Consider the following 14,717-nt stretch of genomic DNA (forward strand, 5'->3'; position numbering starts at 1 on the left):
TTCTGAAATGTCCTGGTTTCAATAAAGCGAATGCAAATTCAGTCCAAGGCTCCCCAGACTCAGTCCTTCCTCTGGAGGCACATGTGTTACCCTGCCAGCGCTAACAGTAAGGTGTGGTGGGGCTGTGTCACAGGGGTGTGTCTTTGTTGTCTTTCCCATTCAGAAGCAAGAGGTGAGCAAGTTCCTCTTGGGGGCTGGTGTGCTTTTCACAATCTTCTTTTGTTAGGAATGTACTGTGTTCTCTGTGACAGAGCCACCTCCAGTGCCTATAAAATTTTGGGAGTTAGCCGATGGCAGGGATGGCTCTGCCTCAGGGCTTGGTACCTCTTCCTTGTTGTCTCCCACCACTGACTCCTGCGAGCTGGTCTCCGCGCTGGACGCTGCCTGGAAGGCAGGCTCAGCACTGAGGGGCTCGTTGATCTGCAGAGGAAGCAGGGCCCGGTGCCGCATCAGACTGTCATCGCTGTTCTGGGCCTCCAGTGAGTTCCTGCGCTTGGCGTTCCTGTTGGCCATGGCATTCTTCTGTGGCTCCTCAAAGCTCAGCGACAGGGTGACCGTGCCGCTCCCGAAGCTGACTTTCTGCTTGCACCCACGCTGCTGCTGGCGCTGCCGCTCGCCGCTCGGCAGAGGCTGGGAGAGGAAAAGGGTCCTCGTGGTTGCTCTTGCTGCTGATGGAGGAGGAAGGGGTGGAGCCGGTGGAGCCCCCCAGGCTGTTTGAGCGCTTGCGGGACACGTTGCTCCGTCTCAGCGTGGCCCTGGCGGCCACTTTGAAAGCGTGGGCGGCTGTGCTGCAACGCACCTCCTCTATCGTGTTGCGGGAGGGCTTGAAGAGGATGATGTAGACTTTATTGAAGAAGATGCAGGCCAGGAGCCCAAAGCTAGCAGCCAGTATCGCGATCACCTCCACGGCAGAGACGAACTTGCCATATGTGCTGGCGTAAGCAGGGATGAAGGAGATCCACACAATGAAGAATATCAGCATGCTGAAGGTGATGAACTTGGCCTCGTTAAAATTCTCAGGCAGCTTTCGAGACTTGAAGGCGAAGAAGAAACAGATGGCTGCCAGGAGGCAGGTGTAGCCAATGAGGAAGCCGAGGGCCATCAGGGAGCCTTCGTGGCAGGTGATGAAGATGATCTCATCCTCCAGTTCATGGTTTCGGTAACTGGATGGTGGGGCCGTATAGAGCCAAATCACACAGATGACAATCTGCACGAATGTGCACAAGAAGACCAGGAGGAACTGGAGGTTGAGACCCCACCACTTTCGGTGGAGGCTTGTGGGGATCTTTGCCTCAAAGACAAGCAGGACACGGTTGGTTTTCACCAGGATGCAGGAGATGCAGAGGACAAAGCTGATGCCAAAAGCTGGCTGCCGCAGACGGCAAGTCCAGTTCTGGGGCTCACCAATGAAGAACAACGAGCTGGAGAAGCAGCAGAGCAAGGAGAAGAGGAGGAGGTAGGACAGCTCCCGGTTTGTGGCCTTGACAATGGGTGTGTTGCGAAATTTGGTGAAGACTCCCAGGACAAAAGAAGTTAGGAAAATTCCCAACACAGCAAAGAGAGTCAGAGCGATCCCAAAGGGCTCAGTCCAGGCCAGAAACTCTATCTGCTTGGGAATGCAGGATGTGTGGTTCTCATTGGACCAGTAATCCTCAGGGCACTTATCACAGGCACTTGCATCTGAAAAAGAAGTGACAAAGAGAGGGATGGTTTGTCAGAATGAGAGAATGAAATATGGGATGACATAAATGGCAAGCTAGCACCAGCCTTCACCGGTGCACAGCCTTCACCACTCAGGTGTTTGCAGATCTCCAGAATCACATGTTGGTGTCTCAGAGTATTTTACACTGAAACAAACAACCTCCCACAGGCTATGTAGCAAAACACAAAGTATGATTAGTTCCAGCTTATAAAAAGTCCTGTCTCTGCACTCCTGTTTTTGTATCTGTTCCTTGGCAAAACTTTGCAAACTTTGACTGCTATCAGCTGTTACACAGGCTCTGCTCCTTCCTCTTCCTTGTTCCTTCATTTTTATCATCTACTTCTGTCTGCCTTCATACCTCTCACACTTTTATCATCATTTAACATCCCACCTTTGCCTATTACAGAGAAAATTAAAAATGTGCTTCTTTCCTTAAATGCTTTGAAAGCCTATTTCATATTCCATGGGGGCAAGTCTTAAAAGTGTTTAAATTGCTCTTCCCTGAAGGCAGGCAATGCCCTTTACTCCCAGCACACTCTCATTTCATGTTGGCACAGTGGGGGAAGATGTCTCTTAATGATTTCACTCCCCCCTCACTCAACAAATGTCCCACTGATACTTGCAAAGGGAAAATTGGTGCCTCCATCTCCTTCCTCTACATGCAACTAGTTGTGCCTACTGGGATGCCAGTGGTTGGCATGATCAAAAGGCAAGGACCTCCTGTTTTTCCTCTTCTTCTTTGACCCAAATGGGTCTTGTGGTCCAGTTGGGAGGGTCATGACTCCTTTGATAGCAGAGGAAAGTGATTGAGAGTAGAGAGCTTGGAGGTTTCAACCTACCTCAGTCTTTGGGATCCTAGCAAGATAGCAAGGGGATGCAGGGAATTCAGGGAACGAACGTTCAGAAACTCTTTTAGCAGCAAGCTCCCTCTGAACTTTGCACCTGAGCACGGACACAGACTCCGAGCATAGCTTCCAGAGCAGAGATTTATGCTAATGAGAAAGCTAGGAATGCCCAGCTAACAAGGGCAGAAGTTTTCAAGCTTTCTTGCTCTTGAGGCATGGTTGGAGTGAGCATCCATGACCTGGTATGATACTGTTTTTTGAAGGACTGTTTGCCTCACCTAAGTTGTTCATGTGAAAACTTGGTACTAGATGCAAAAGCTCAGCCAGAAGCTCTCATCACCATGACATTTCATTTACATCCATTCAGCCAATAATTTTTATTTTTTGTGTGCCTTCTACTTGGAAGCCTATCACAAATCACAAACCGCAAACTGCAGGCAAGGCAGGGAATTCAGTCACCTCTGCTAGAGACAGAGGCAGCTATTTAGCACTGCATCCTAAAGGTGTGCTTTCACTGCTGTCTTGTGGTGGCTTAGAGACCATGCTGCTGCCACCGAAGGGAGTACACCAGATCTTCCTCCTCCGTTAAGGCTGCTCATTCCTGCCCCCTCCTTTGTGTTAGCACTAGAGGGCATAGAGCTACACGTTCTAGCTGGAAACAGCCTGCCAAGGGTTTCCTTTCAGGAAGACCAGAGACCCGATCCAACTTGCCCTATGGGCACATGAGTACTAGCACTGCTCCCAAAGGGTGGAAGCAAACAGCTGGGAGAGGACAGATTGTTTCCTCTGGTAGCATTGCTGTCTCAGCTGGATGGGACTGGTTGTGAAACTGCTCTCTATGCCTCTAAAACTGGCAAGCACGGGAAAGACAGACCATTACTGTCAGCTGAAATTGCAGCAGGCAACTGTGGAGCCAGAAGGCTGTCACCCCCTCAGCCCCACAAACTTCATTAGCACACCAGGGATAGCTCCTGAAATCATGTGAAAACCAGCAAAAGACCCCTGTTACATGTGACTAGAATTGCTCCTATCTGATTTGAAAATATACTTTCAAGCATCCGGTGGTACTATATGCTCATGCTAAAAAATTATCATTCCTGTCTGATAGCACACAAATTAGATTTTCCCAAAGAATACTTGTTCAGTTTTGCAAGCAGTTTACTGAATTGTTTATCTTGGACAAGATCTGCAGTATTCACTGGGACCAGTGCTCTGGAGAGGGTGTGAGGAGATCTTGAGTGCTCTGCAGTGTGGAGGGGACTGCTGTTCTAAAATAATTTACTTCCCTTAATTGCCCTGGGGATGCCCAACACTGAGGGAGCACTAATGGTGCTGGAAATTGAAAATTTTCCAACCATTTCTAAAACTGAGGTTATCTTTTCCCTCCACTGCAGAACCTGAGTGGCTTGATCCAAGGCCCACTGAAACCAACAAAAAAGATGTCCATGGGTGTTTGATAGGACCCAGAGATTCTGATCTTTTGTAGTGCCAGTGATTAACAGAAGCTGTGGTTGGTGACTCCCTAAAGGGAAATATTCCTCTCTGCTTGTGAAGTATGGGATGGATTTTATTTCTTTGTAAAGCATGAAACAAAGCCCTGATAATGTGAGGAAAAGATGGAGGCAGACAGATAACTACCTAATGTAGGATTAGGGTAGGGAATGTCTCCTTCCAGGTTTTTGGAGCAACGAAAGCTACAGTGTGATGGAGTTTGCTTGTGGCTGCCTGAGATGCTTCCTCTATGCAAGTTGTTTTTCAAGTTCTCTGCTTTAAATTGCCTAATGCAGAGCAGAATGGACAAGCAGACTTAGCAGAAGACAGGACCTGAGGACCACAGGACTCAACTCCTGTAAGCTTTTCACAAGTCCCTCCAGACTTTCTGTGAACCCTCCCAGCAAGGCAGCTGCCAGCTCAGCACGGCAGAGAAGTGATTTCAGCACAACTGCAGGTGATGCCCAGAGGGCTCACACCATCCTCTAGAACCTTCGAAGCAGCTCTGTGGGTATTACCTGTTTCATCGCTGTATTCCCCGTCGGGACAGTCCACGCACTCGAAGCAGCAGGTGGGCTCTCCCTCAATAATGCCCTTCCTCGTGCCTGGAAGGCAGTCCCTGCTGCAGTTAGAGAAAGGCACCTGCAAGAAAAGAGCCCGAGCAGGGTTAATGATGGCAGTGCCCCACTGGCAGCCTTTTTATGGAAAGACCTTGAGCTTCCACCAAGAGTGTTACTGCTTGATGGGCATGCAGAATTGAGAGCCTCAGACGCTCACCTCTTCCCCTCACAGAACAGACAGATTTTGCATAACAGTCCTTCCCCAACACACTGCAATGAGGTTTCTTTGAAAGACCACATTAAGGGACGGTAGAGAAGATCAGCAGATCTTCGTAATTTCACCTGTGTTGTAAGCACTGCAAACTGGTATGTGACCATGATGTCATTAGATTGTTAAAAGAAAAGACAATTGAACTCTATAGGCAGAACTTCGAGCAAGCCTTGGAGCTGATGGGCTCTCAATACTGATCCCCAATCCTATATATTGCATGTATTTGATAATATATATATATCCCATATATTGCCTATATTGCTAATAAGTTATGGGAATTAAAACAGTTTTTTAAAACCCACTTCCTCCTGTTCTCCTGAAGACCCTCTCCAACCCAGAAAAGCAACAAAAAACCCAGAAGTTTTTCATATGGAAAACTCTCATATGAAAGAAAGAAAAAAATAGCTGTGTTTTAAGAACATTGAACATCCAAACACACAAATCAGCAGCTATATGCAGATCCAAAGGCTTTCAGATTTCTGCTGTAGCAAATGATGAGCTGTGTCACCTGCTGGCTGCTCATTTATGCTGTGTGTGAGCCTACCTGGATGTGGTTGTGTCCTGGCAGCAAGTGGTTGCATGGGCATGGTCACTGCATGCCTGAAGTACACTGACACAAGGAGTTCAGCATAGTAAGTAGAAGCCTGGACTGTTTTCACACAGAATCATGACCTGAAGTCAAGCTCACCTTTTCCTAACTCAATAAGGAAGGAAAGCTGACACAGTCATGGCTTTCTCAGCTCAGGGGAGTTAAACCCACAATTTCCACTGCTAGTGAAGTACCATGATCCGTATATAGTTAAGGGCCATTCTGTTTGGAAGCCATTGTCCATCTTTTGGGAAGTTTGCTGCCAACCCCTGATCCCCAGGAACCTCCTGTGTGGATGCACTTTGGCTGTGAGTCTGGGTATGGTTTGGAAATTTCCTGTGTGCAGGCATTGACCTCAGCCACAGGGTAAGCATCGTTAATTGGACAAACACATATCCAGGGCAAATCCCTGCAGCTCCTCACTTGAAGCACTCTGCTGTTAGTGCCTACTGCTATTAATACAATGTGTCTGTTCCTTGGGACAGTCCTTCAGCAGGCAGTGCATCCATCAAGAGGACTTCATAAGAAAAAAACTAGGCTGTCGCTGAATCAAAGGCCTGACTGAAGTCATGCACTGCTTTCCCATTATCTACTAAGCTGATTGAGCTTCCAAGGAGGAAAATTAAATTAGTTTGGCATGATTTTATCTTGGCAAATACATATTGGCTTGTTCTTATCAGTTTATTATCCTCTAAGTGTTTATAAACTGTTTGTATACATATGTATTTACATATATATATTCTAATCAAGTCTTTTAGGTACTGAGGCTCAGCTCAGTTGTGTCTAATTCCCTTGGCTCTCCTATATCTGCTTCAAAACCCAAATCACAATTACTCTCCTCTAACCCTTTGAGACATCACCCATCCTCCACATTTCTCAAAGATGAATTGCTAGGACTTTTGTGATTGCTTTGGCTGCATTCTTAAGTATTCTGTGGGCAATTTCATCAAGTCCTGCCGAAATGAATCTATCTTACCTATCCTCTAACTTGTTATTTTGCAAGCCTGCCCAATGCTGAAGTTCCTGTATTAAAATTACCTACATTTAATCTTTTTTGTGAGGATGACAGAGACACAGAAGGCTTCAGCAAGTGTAGTACTGGCTACTCTCTTTGAGCAGAGCCTTTTGTCTGGAAGAAATTAGAACTCTGTAAGCTGAATAAAAGACTGCAGCAGACACTGAGATCACAAACCCCTCCACTGCACAAAATTTACATGTCCTGGTATGACACTGAGCAACATCCAGAGCCATGACACTGAGTAACATTTTTAACAGTGTAGGATGGAGAATGAAGATAAATATTTCACTGTTGGAGGAATTTTGACCAAGAGAACACAATTACTCAGTTTAAGTAAAAACCAATAAAATCCTAGCTGCTGGAAAAAGTGTAAGTTGCATTTGCAACAATCAGAAGGAGGGGTTAGAATATCAGGATTTTCTTTTAATTCCACTTGGAGTGTGTGCTCAGAGACTCCAGCTGGGCTTAGAAAAGCCTGAGCTCAGTATTTCTGTGGTACTATGCTCTACTCAATCCATACCTCCTTCAGAGTGCTCTGGATTTGAACCAGAAGTCAGAAGTGGGATACCTGGAGCAAGGTAAGGCTTAACTGTAAGTACATTAGGCAAGTGTAGCTACTGCAGAAGCAGTTATCTGATCTGGAAGCCAATGGAAGTAATCACCTGGAAGTGATTGCCTTGTTCATTAATCAGGTGCTGATTTAACACATCTAAACATTGCAACAGGGCCTGGCAATGATATTTCTGAGCTGATGCTCCACTCCTTGTGTCCTTTCTCAGACCACAAACCATATGCCTGCTCAGTATCCCCTCTGGGAGCCAGGGTTTCTGCCTAGGGTGGAGTGGGCTGCTGCCAGCTATGACAGAAGCTCACCTGGCTCTTGTCTGGAGATCTCTGCACCAGGTTCCAATCATGCGGGTAGGACACAGCCCTGGCTGCTAGTGACAATAATTATGCTGAAAAATCTAATATGCAAGAAACTGGAGAAGGACTTAGGCCTGACTAAAGTCAATCACTACATCTTGAGATCACTACTTTTGAGACTGCAGAAGCACCTTCAGGTAGATTACAAACATGAGTAGCTGGTGCTGGTATCTCCCACTACTTGAGTACCACGTCCCAGTTAACCTGGGCAGATTGACAGGGCTTGCTCTGTTTGGTTTGGAAGGCAAGGGTGTGAGGAAGGCTCTGGGACTCGGTGGATGAAGCCAGCAGAAAGGGTTGGGAATGTAGGTAGCAAGAAGAGACACGTGTAGATAGAGAGATACTAGGAGTGCAAGAGATGGCTGTTATTAGCAATGAAACTACTGAGCTCAGGAAAATTTGACTTAGTCAACGACCAGGCTTGGGTAATTAATTTCTGCTGAAACAGTGTTGCAAAATTCCACTCTATCCACTTGGGCCAGGAAAAGAACACATAATTTAAACCACTGATACCGCGGCTCAAGAAATGTACATGAAACGAGAAGCAGCTGCCGGTTATTTCCAGAAGTGTGCAACAACAGTGTGAAAGACTATGGCAGAAACCATACATACAGTAAGGTAACCAGATCTTTTAATGAGACATGGAGGCATAATAGGAGGAGCATATAGAGTTAGTTCAAATTTCAGCTTGTGGAAACTTGTGAAACATTGCTGTGAGGATTAAAGCACTTACCTCCTTAGAGAATCCACCCCACAGGATCTTGTTTTCATTGATAAAGAGCCTCTCCCCTTTCTTGGCATAAACGTTGTAGTGCCCAACCTCTTCAAAGACGACTGAGCCATCCTCCGGAGAGAGATGCCAATTGATTATTGAATAATTTCCTACCAGGTCCCCAAACTCATCAAAATCCACTTGCTCCCCCATGTTATTGGTGAAATTTAAGTGTCGCAGATGCTTGAGCACCTAGAGAGAGACAGTGAGACATGATGAATGCCTGTGTGTTACAACCCTACCACAGCACACACCTGCTGCGGGGACAGAACTGGGAAGAATCACTTCACTACAATCCTTAATCTCTTAAAAATAATTTAATCACGGCAGAAGGAGGCTTTCTCTCATTGACATCACATGCACACATGGAGCCTATACAAACCTTGTAGACAACACAAGGTATCATGGCCCTCAGGGTGGTCAGCAAACCATCCATAACACTTACTGATGCCACTCCATCAACCATTTAGCATTTCTTTTCAGTCCCTTTGAGCCACCTCTGCAAGCCCATAGCTCTTTGTCAGGGGCAGAGAAGCGGCAGCAGCCTCTCATGTATTTCAGTCACTCATGCATCCCTCTCACCCTGCTCTTGCAACCACTCTGCATAAATGCTCTCAGATGGCATCTCTCATCTCTGAATCATCAATCACTCAGAAACAGGAATGCTTGAGAAACAACTCCAGCTTGACTTTTGATTGAAAAACCACAAGCTTGGTGCACTTCAGTTAAAAACTCCAACAAATCAAGTTCATTTGTCACATGACAGGCCTGGAGCATTTTTACCACTTGTTTACTCCTCTCTCCTGGTTGCATAGTTTCAAGTAATCACATTCTGCCTATCCCCAAGAATTCACCCTGTAATTTTCACCTCGTGCCTTAAACTGTTATATAGAATTATAGAATTATTAAGGTTGGAAAAAGCCTCCAAAAGCATCAAGTCCAACTGTTAACCCAGCACTGCTGTGCTCACCGCTAAACCATGTCCCTAAGTGCCACACTCACATATTTATTGAACACTTCTAGGGACAGTGATTTCACCACTTGCCTGAGCAGCCTGTTCTAATGCCTGAGCATCCTTTCAGTGAAGAAACTTTTCCTAATATTCAATCTAAGCCTCCTCTGGCACAACTTGAGGCCTTTTCTGCTCATCCTGTCACTTGTTACCTGGGAGGAAAGACCAATGCCCTCCTTGCCACAACCTCTTTTCGGGTACTTCGTGGTAAGGTCCTGCATAAGCCTCCTTTTCTCCAGGCAAAACAACCCCAGCTCTCTCAGCTGTGCCTCATCAGACTTGTTCTCCAGCCCCTTCACCAACTCTGTGGCTCTTCTCCGAACACACTCCAGCACCTCAATGTCTTTCCTGTAGTGAGGGACCCAAAACTGGACACAGGATTCGAGATGTGATCTCAGAGGGCCAATCACTTTCCTAGTCCTGCTGGCTACAGTATTTCTGATATAAGTCAGGTTGCTATTTGCCTTCTTGGCCACCTGGGCACACTGCCCGCTCATGTTCAGTGGCTGTCAGCCAATATGCTGCAGACAAGAGCAGTTAATCCCAGGGACAACTGCAGTTGCAAAATTCACGATCTTGACAGCCTGGCAAGTAGTCCTAAGAAACTGCAGCATGAAAGAAAGCCTGTATTGTCAACTATGATACAATTCATACACGTGATGTTTTTCTCTGAAAGTTAGTTGCTGGTTTATGCGCTTATCAGATTTACACGCACACACACACACCCGCCCCACCTTTTATGGATGTTCTCAGCTAGTTTCTCTGTAGAGATGGTCTGTGGAAAGATGAGGTGACTGAGGGCACCTGGCTGTCAGCTGCCCCTAGACCACTGCGGCGTAGTTGCTGCTGTGGTTCTACTGCCTGCGACAGCTTTAAGCCCAATCCTCTCTTTCTCACCTGTGAGTGCCCAAACATATAATTCTGGATGGCAAAATGTAAGAAAAAACAAAATTAAATCAATTTGTCTGGGCAGTCAGAGCCCTCTTCACCCCACAGACATAGAACAGACAACATTGTTTTGATGAATTCCTTTCACCCGGAAACACAGAGACAGGGGAATAGAATCACTTCATTAATTCCTGTCAGTTTTGCTAAATTGTCTCATTTTTCTCTGTTTCCTTTTAGGATCCTCCTATCTCAAGTTAAAATCCCCAGAGCTACAGAGATACCCTCCTCTCACTGCCTGTATCAATGCCAGCCTGAGAGAGCCTGGAAAAATCATGGTAGTACTACACAGGATGTAGCTGGCAATACCTTTTCATTTTGTGTGATGTTGATGGAAGGATATCAAAATATTGCTACAGTTTTCAGTTTCTGAATAATAGGTGACAGAGTAAAGGCAGGATTTTTTTATTTCTCATCCCTGCTGGCCCTTCCCTGTAGACCAGCTCTCCCATAAGCTGTGCAGCTGGAATGATCTCACTGAAGATCCAGGACCTGTCCCTGGAAGACCTCACCCTCTGATGGACGCAGCAAAAAAAGGTGCTCTGCACTGGACCTTTGCTATGGGGCAGAGCAGGGACATTGCCTTCTGTGGGTAAGTAAGTAGGAGACTGGTCCCCTCTTATTCTCACGTTCCTGAGGCATACACAGGAAGATACTACTTGCCCAGCTCCATCAGGGAACAGTAAGAACAGAGCAGAAGCAGCAAGGAGGTCAGAACAGATGACAGTGTCTGCAGATCTGCAGTGTACTGCATCATATCTCACTTTGGCCTCACCTGCACTGGGGCTGCAATCTTGGATGTGTTAGCAGGAAGCTTGTCAGTCAGCAGTGTAGGTGCCAAGTAGGGAAACCACATTCCTCTGCAGCCTCTAGCACCTACCACATGGTGACACCTGCAGCTTCAACGTCCAGATCAGGTTTGTCATTACATTAAGCTGAATGCCATGTTTCTTCTCACTCCAACCCAGTACTGCACTCTTAGGCAGTGCACCTGCAGCACCCTGCCCTGCCTGGATATCACTGCTGTGTTGACTGTTACCTGTATAGACAGGAGACGCAGACCTAGCACTTCTTTTGACTACAGTTGCTACACACATTAGAAGACAATCCTGCAGGATTATTCTGTTCAAGTCCTGCTTCTCCTGGCCAGTTGCAGCAGCAGGAGGCTTCTGGCCTTAGGATCAGCAAAATGAATGATGGAGAAACTTCTGGATACCCTGAATGCATTTTTTTGCTTGTTTAATTTAATAACATCTCAATTAGTCTGTTCCTTTGCCTTACCACCTGCCATTAGGCTTCTTTAGAAAGTAATACATACCCCTGGCTGTTGGTGGAGTTTTGGAGGATTAGTTTAGCAGGATGTTTCCCTTGGTCACACACACACTGTACCTGAGGATTCATGTTATAAACAATTTCATGTATGACCTGATACGTCTGTCTGACAGATAACAATTCATTTAAGAACACTGATCTGCCATTAATGTTGTCTTTCCCCAGGCACAGTATAGCAGCTTCAGCTATACAGCTGTGGCTGGGGAGTAAGAGAACTCAGGCATATCAGTTCATGCAGAAAAGACACGTTCTGATTAAAATCCCAAACGAGGGGCAACAGGAACAAGAGATGTAACAAAACCTCTTTTTACTTTCCAGCAAATACCAAAGTTTGCCTTCAAGTCTAAATTTCTGTGGGGCAGCTTGAGAAATGGTAACTGAATGACTATTAGGACATGTTCCTGTTTTAAACAATAAGAAAATCCCAGGATGATATCTGTATATCACACAAGTTCTGCTCTCTACAGGGTGAAAACCTGGTTTAAATACCCGAGGAATATATAAGCATTAAACTTTGAAACAGGAAGTTGTAGACTCTGAATAATTACAGCACTATTTTATAGGCACCAGTCTATCAATGATTAGCCAAAGACTTTACAGTTTAAAATGTGTCACTGTGTTTTGTAACTAAAGATAGAAACATAAATAACCAGAATTCAATCCTTAAAGATTTAAAAGACCCTGCTTCAGCCAGAGCAAGGGCATGTGTCAGGAGTACATGCATCATTCTCCTGGAACCAAGAGTCTACAAAAATAGTGTTGACCTCGTGGCTTTGATACACTGTCAGCTGCTAGTAGAAGCCTGCAGGGACAGCATGGTGCAAGCTGCTGTCTTCAGATGTTTCTTTCTGTAATTTTGCCTTCTTTCCCTCCCCTCCCCCCCCGTCACAGGCTTCATGTTGAATTGCAATGCCTTTTAACTGAAACACCTACTATCAGAAAGGACTTGCGAACCCTCTAGTTCGCCGTCCCATTATTCCTGGTAAGGCCGTTCCAAGCCATTCATCATCTCATGCTTTACCCAGGCTGGATATTCTGGGTCATGTGGTTTCCACTCTTACAGGAGGATCATAAAACTATAACATAAATACAGATGTACTGGATCGGGCTGGCAGCCCATCACTCCAGGACCCATTTCTGATGGTGGCCAACAGCAAGTGCCTACACAGGAGTACAAGGGGACGTGACACTTCCCCTGAACACTCTCACACACTTTGCAGCTCAGTGACTTCCTGGGCCAGAGGTCTTTTTACCCAATCACCTGTGGTGGATTTTTCTTCTATGATGTTGCACATTTTGTTCTGTATCTATGGGAATATTTCACATCCACAGCCTCCTAAAGCACAGAGGTCAACATTTTATGAGAAAAGCACCTCTTCATCCCTATTGGAACAGAGCAGCTACTAATCTCTTTTGATGACTTTCATGCTTATATTGGCAAAGACAAAGAACTGTCATTTGCTAGTCATCTTTTCCATGCCTCTCAGGATTTTACAAAGCTTTGTCAGACCTCTCTTCAGCCACCTCCTTCTCAGGCTGATGAGCCCTATCTGATGTTGCTAATCCTGCACAGAAGCTGTTCCATTGAACCTCTTCCAAACTTGCCCAGTCTCTTTCATCAGCTCTGAGACTTGCACATGATATTGAGGTGAGATGTACCAAAGGGTTAATGAAGTGGCCTCAGGACACTGATTACCTCTCTGTCCCTTTTCCTGTGCAACTATTCTTAACAGTGCATTTGCTTTTTTGGACTACAATTCAGACCAGACCAAAGAAGTCCACTCAAGGACCTGTTCAACTTCATTTGTGATTAGACAGATCTCACCATTGACTTTTATTCTCTGCTGACTATCTTTCAACCAACTCCTCATCCATGCAAGAACTCAATTTGGTGACAGACTACCAGAAGACGCCTGTAGGAAGCCTGAGCATGCTCTATTAATAGAAGTTCCACTAGCTGTATACATCTCAATGCCTTCAAAGTACTCTAGGCGGTTTATGAGGTAGGGCTTCTCTTTGCAAAAGTCGTGGTGACTCCTCCTCAGTATATTCTATTTTTCCTTCCTGATGTTTTTTCTTTTATCCCAGTTTCTAATAATGGGCTCAATCAGGCTCTGCTAGTTCCTCAGATCTCCTCTAGAACCCTTTGAGAAAATTGATGTCACATCTGTCAGCTTTCTAGGGCTCAGGGCTCAGGGCCTAGTACTGTTTCAAGTGAGGGGTTGGACATTGCAGCTAACTCTTCAGCTACTTCATCTGTGAGCTCTGACAGAACACTTGGTTGAACGTCATTCACTTGCCCTGAAGTATCAAGGCTCATTCTGCTCTTGTATTCCATAGTTTCTTCCACAGTCACTTCAGTCAGAGAGATCCCATACAAGTTCCCCATAAATAAATAAACCTCCTCAAGTTTGTCCAAATGAGCACACTTTTCTTCTGTCATGGCCTTACCTTGTTTTTTGCAGTGATAATCTATGGCTCAACAGACAGTTCTACTGCTAAAGAGTTTTAAAAAGGATTTATGAGCTTTTACCCCATTTACAGCCTGTTGCTCATTCTTTTTTTTGGCCTGTCTTATTTTATTTTTACATTTAACTTGCCAGAATTCATGAACCTTCCAATTTTACTCACTGGACACAACTCAGCTATTTGAAGGACGCTGTCTTGCTGTTAACAAACACCACATTTGTTTTTCCTTGTCCACTTTGTAGCTCCACCTTTTCTTGATCTGTAGTAGACGCTTAACTTTGTCTTGCTAATACTAAGGCCAGTGGCAGACACACCCGTTTAAATTCTGAATGCTGTCAGATGGCAGATAATTGTGTGTGTGCATGCATGTCCAAAACTGAACTTCTGTCTTCTGGAGCACAAGCTAGCTGCCAGCAGTATGGACTAGCTGTACACTTTGACGTCAGCTGGACTAAACAAAAGTGGCATGTCCTAAATCCTCCAATGAGTAACAAGATAGGAGACAGATCCACCAGTTAGGAGGCTTATTGCGACAAAAACCTAGAGCTCAGGGCTAGGAAGAAGGACCATGTCTGGATGAGAAACACTGGAAGCAGGGAAAGATCCTGGACATGAAGGAGATGTGTACAGACAAATGTTGGGGGATGCCCAGTGACCTTGACCAGTAACTCTTGAGAAAGGTAACTGTGAGGAGCACAGCATAAACTGACGAGTTTTACCTGGACAGAACCTCCTCTATGTCCCTGCTAAGAAGGAAAGGTGGGACCTAGCGAATGTAACACTGTAG

At 45.5% G+C, this 14,717-nt stretch overlaps 1 protein-coding gene across 1 annotated transcript in view; it reads right to left on the reverse strand.

The window, feature by feature from the left end:
* Positions 1-222: 222 nt before the first annotated feature.
* The window catches only part of LOC103808701 (extracellular calcium-sensing receptor-like), a 39,629-nt gene continuing 25,134 nt past the window's right edge, over positions 223-14,717 (reverse strand). Inside the window, 4 exon segments of the mRNA XM_009081504.1 lie at positions 223-615; positions 617-1,680; positions 4,557-4,680; positions 8,134-8,364. Coding sequence (XP_009079752.1) covers positions 223-615; positions 617-1,680; positions 4,557-4,680; positions 8,134-8,364 — 1,812 coding nt within the window.

The sequence above is a fragment of the Acanthisitta chloris genome, unplaced genomic scaffold (assembly GCF_000695815.1).
Source record: "Acanthisitta chloris isolate BGI_N310 unplaced genomic scaffold, ASM69581v1 scaffold5989, whole genome shotgun sequence".
NCBI lineage: Eukaryota > Metazoa > Chordata > Aves > Passeriformes > Acanthisittidae > Acanthisitta > Acanthisitta chloris.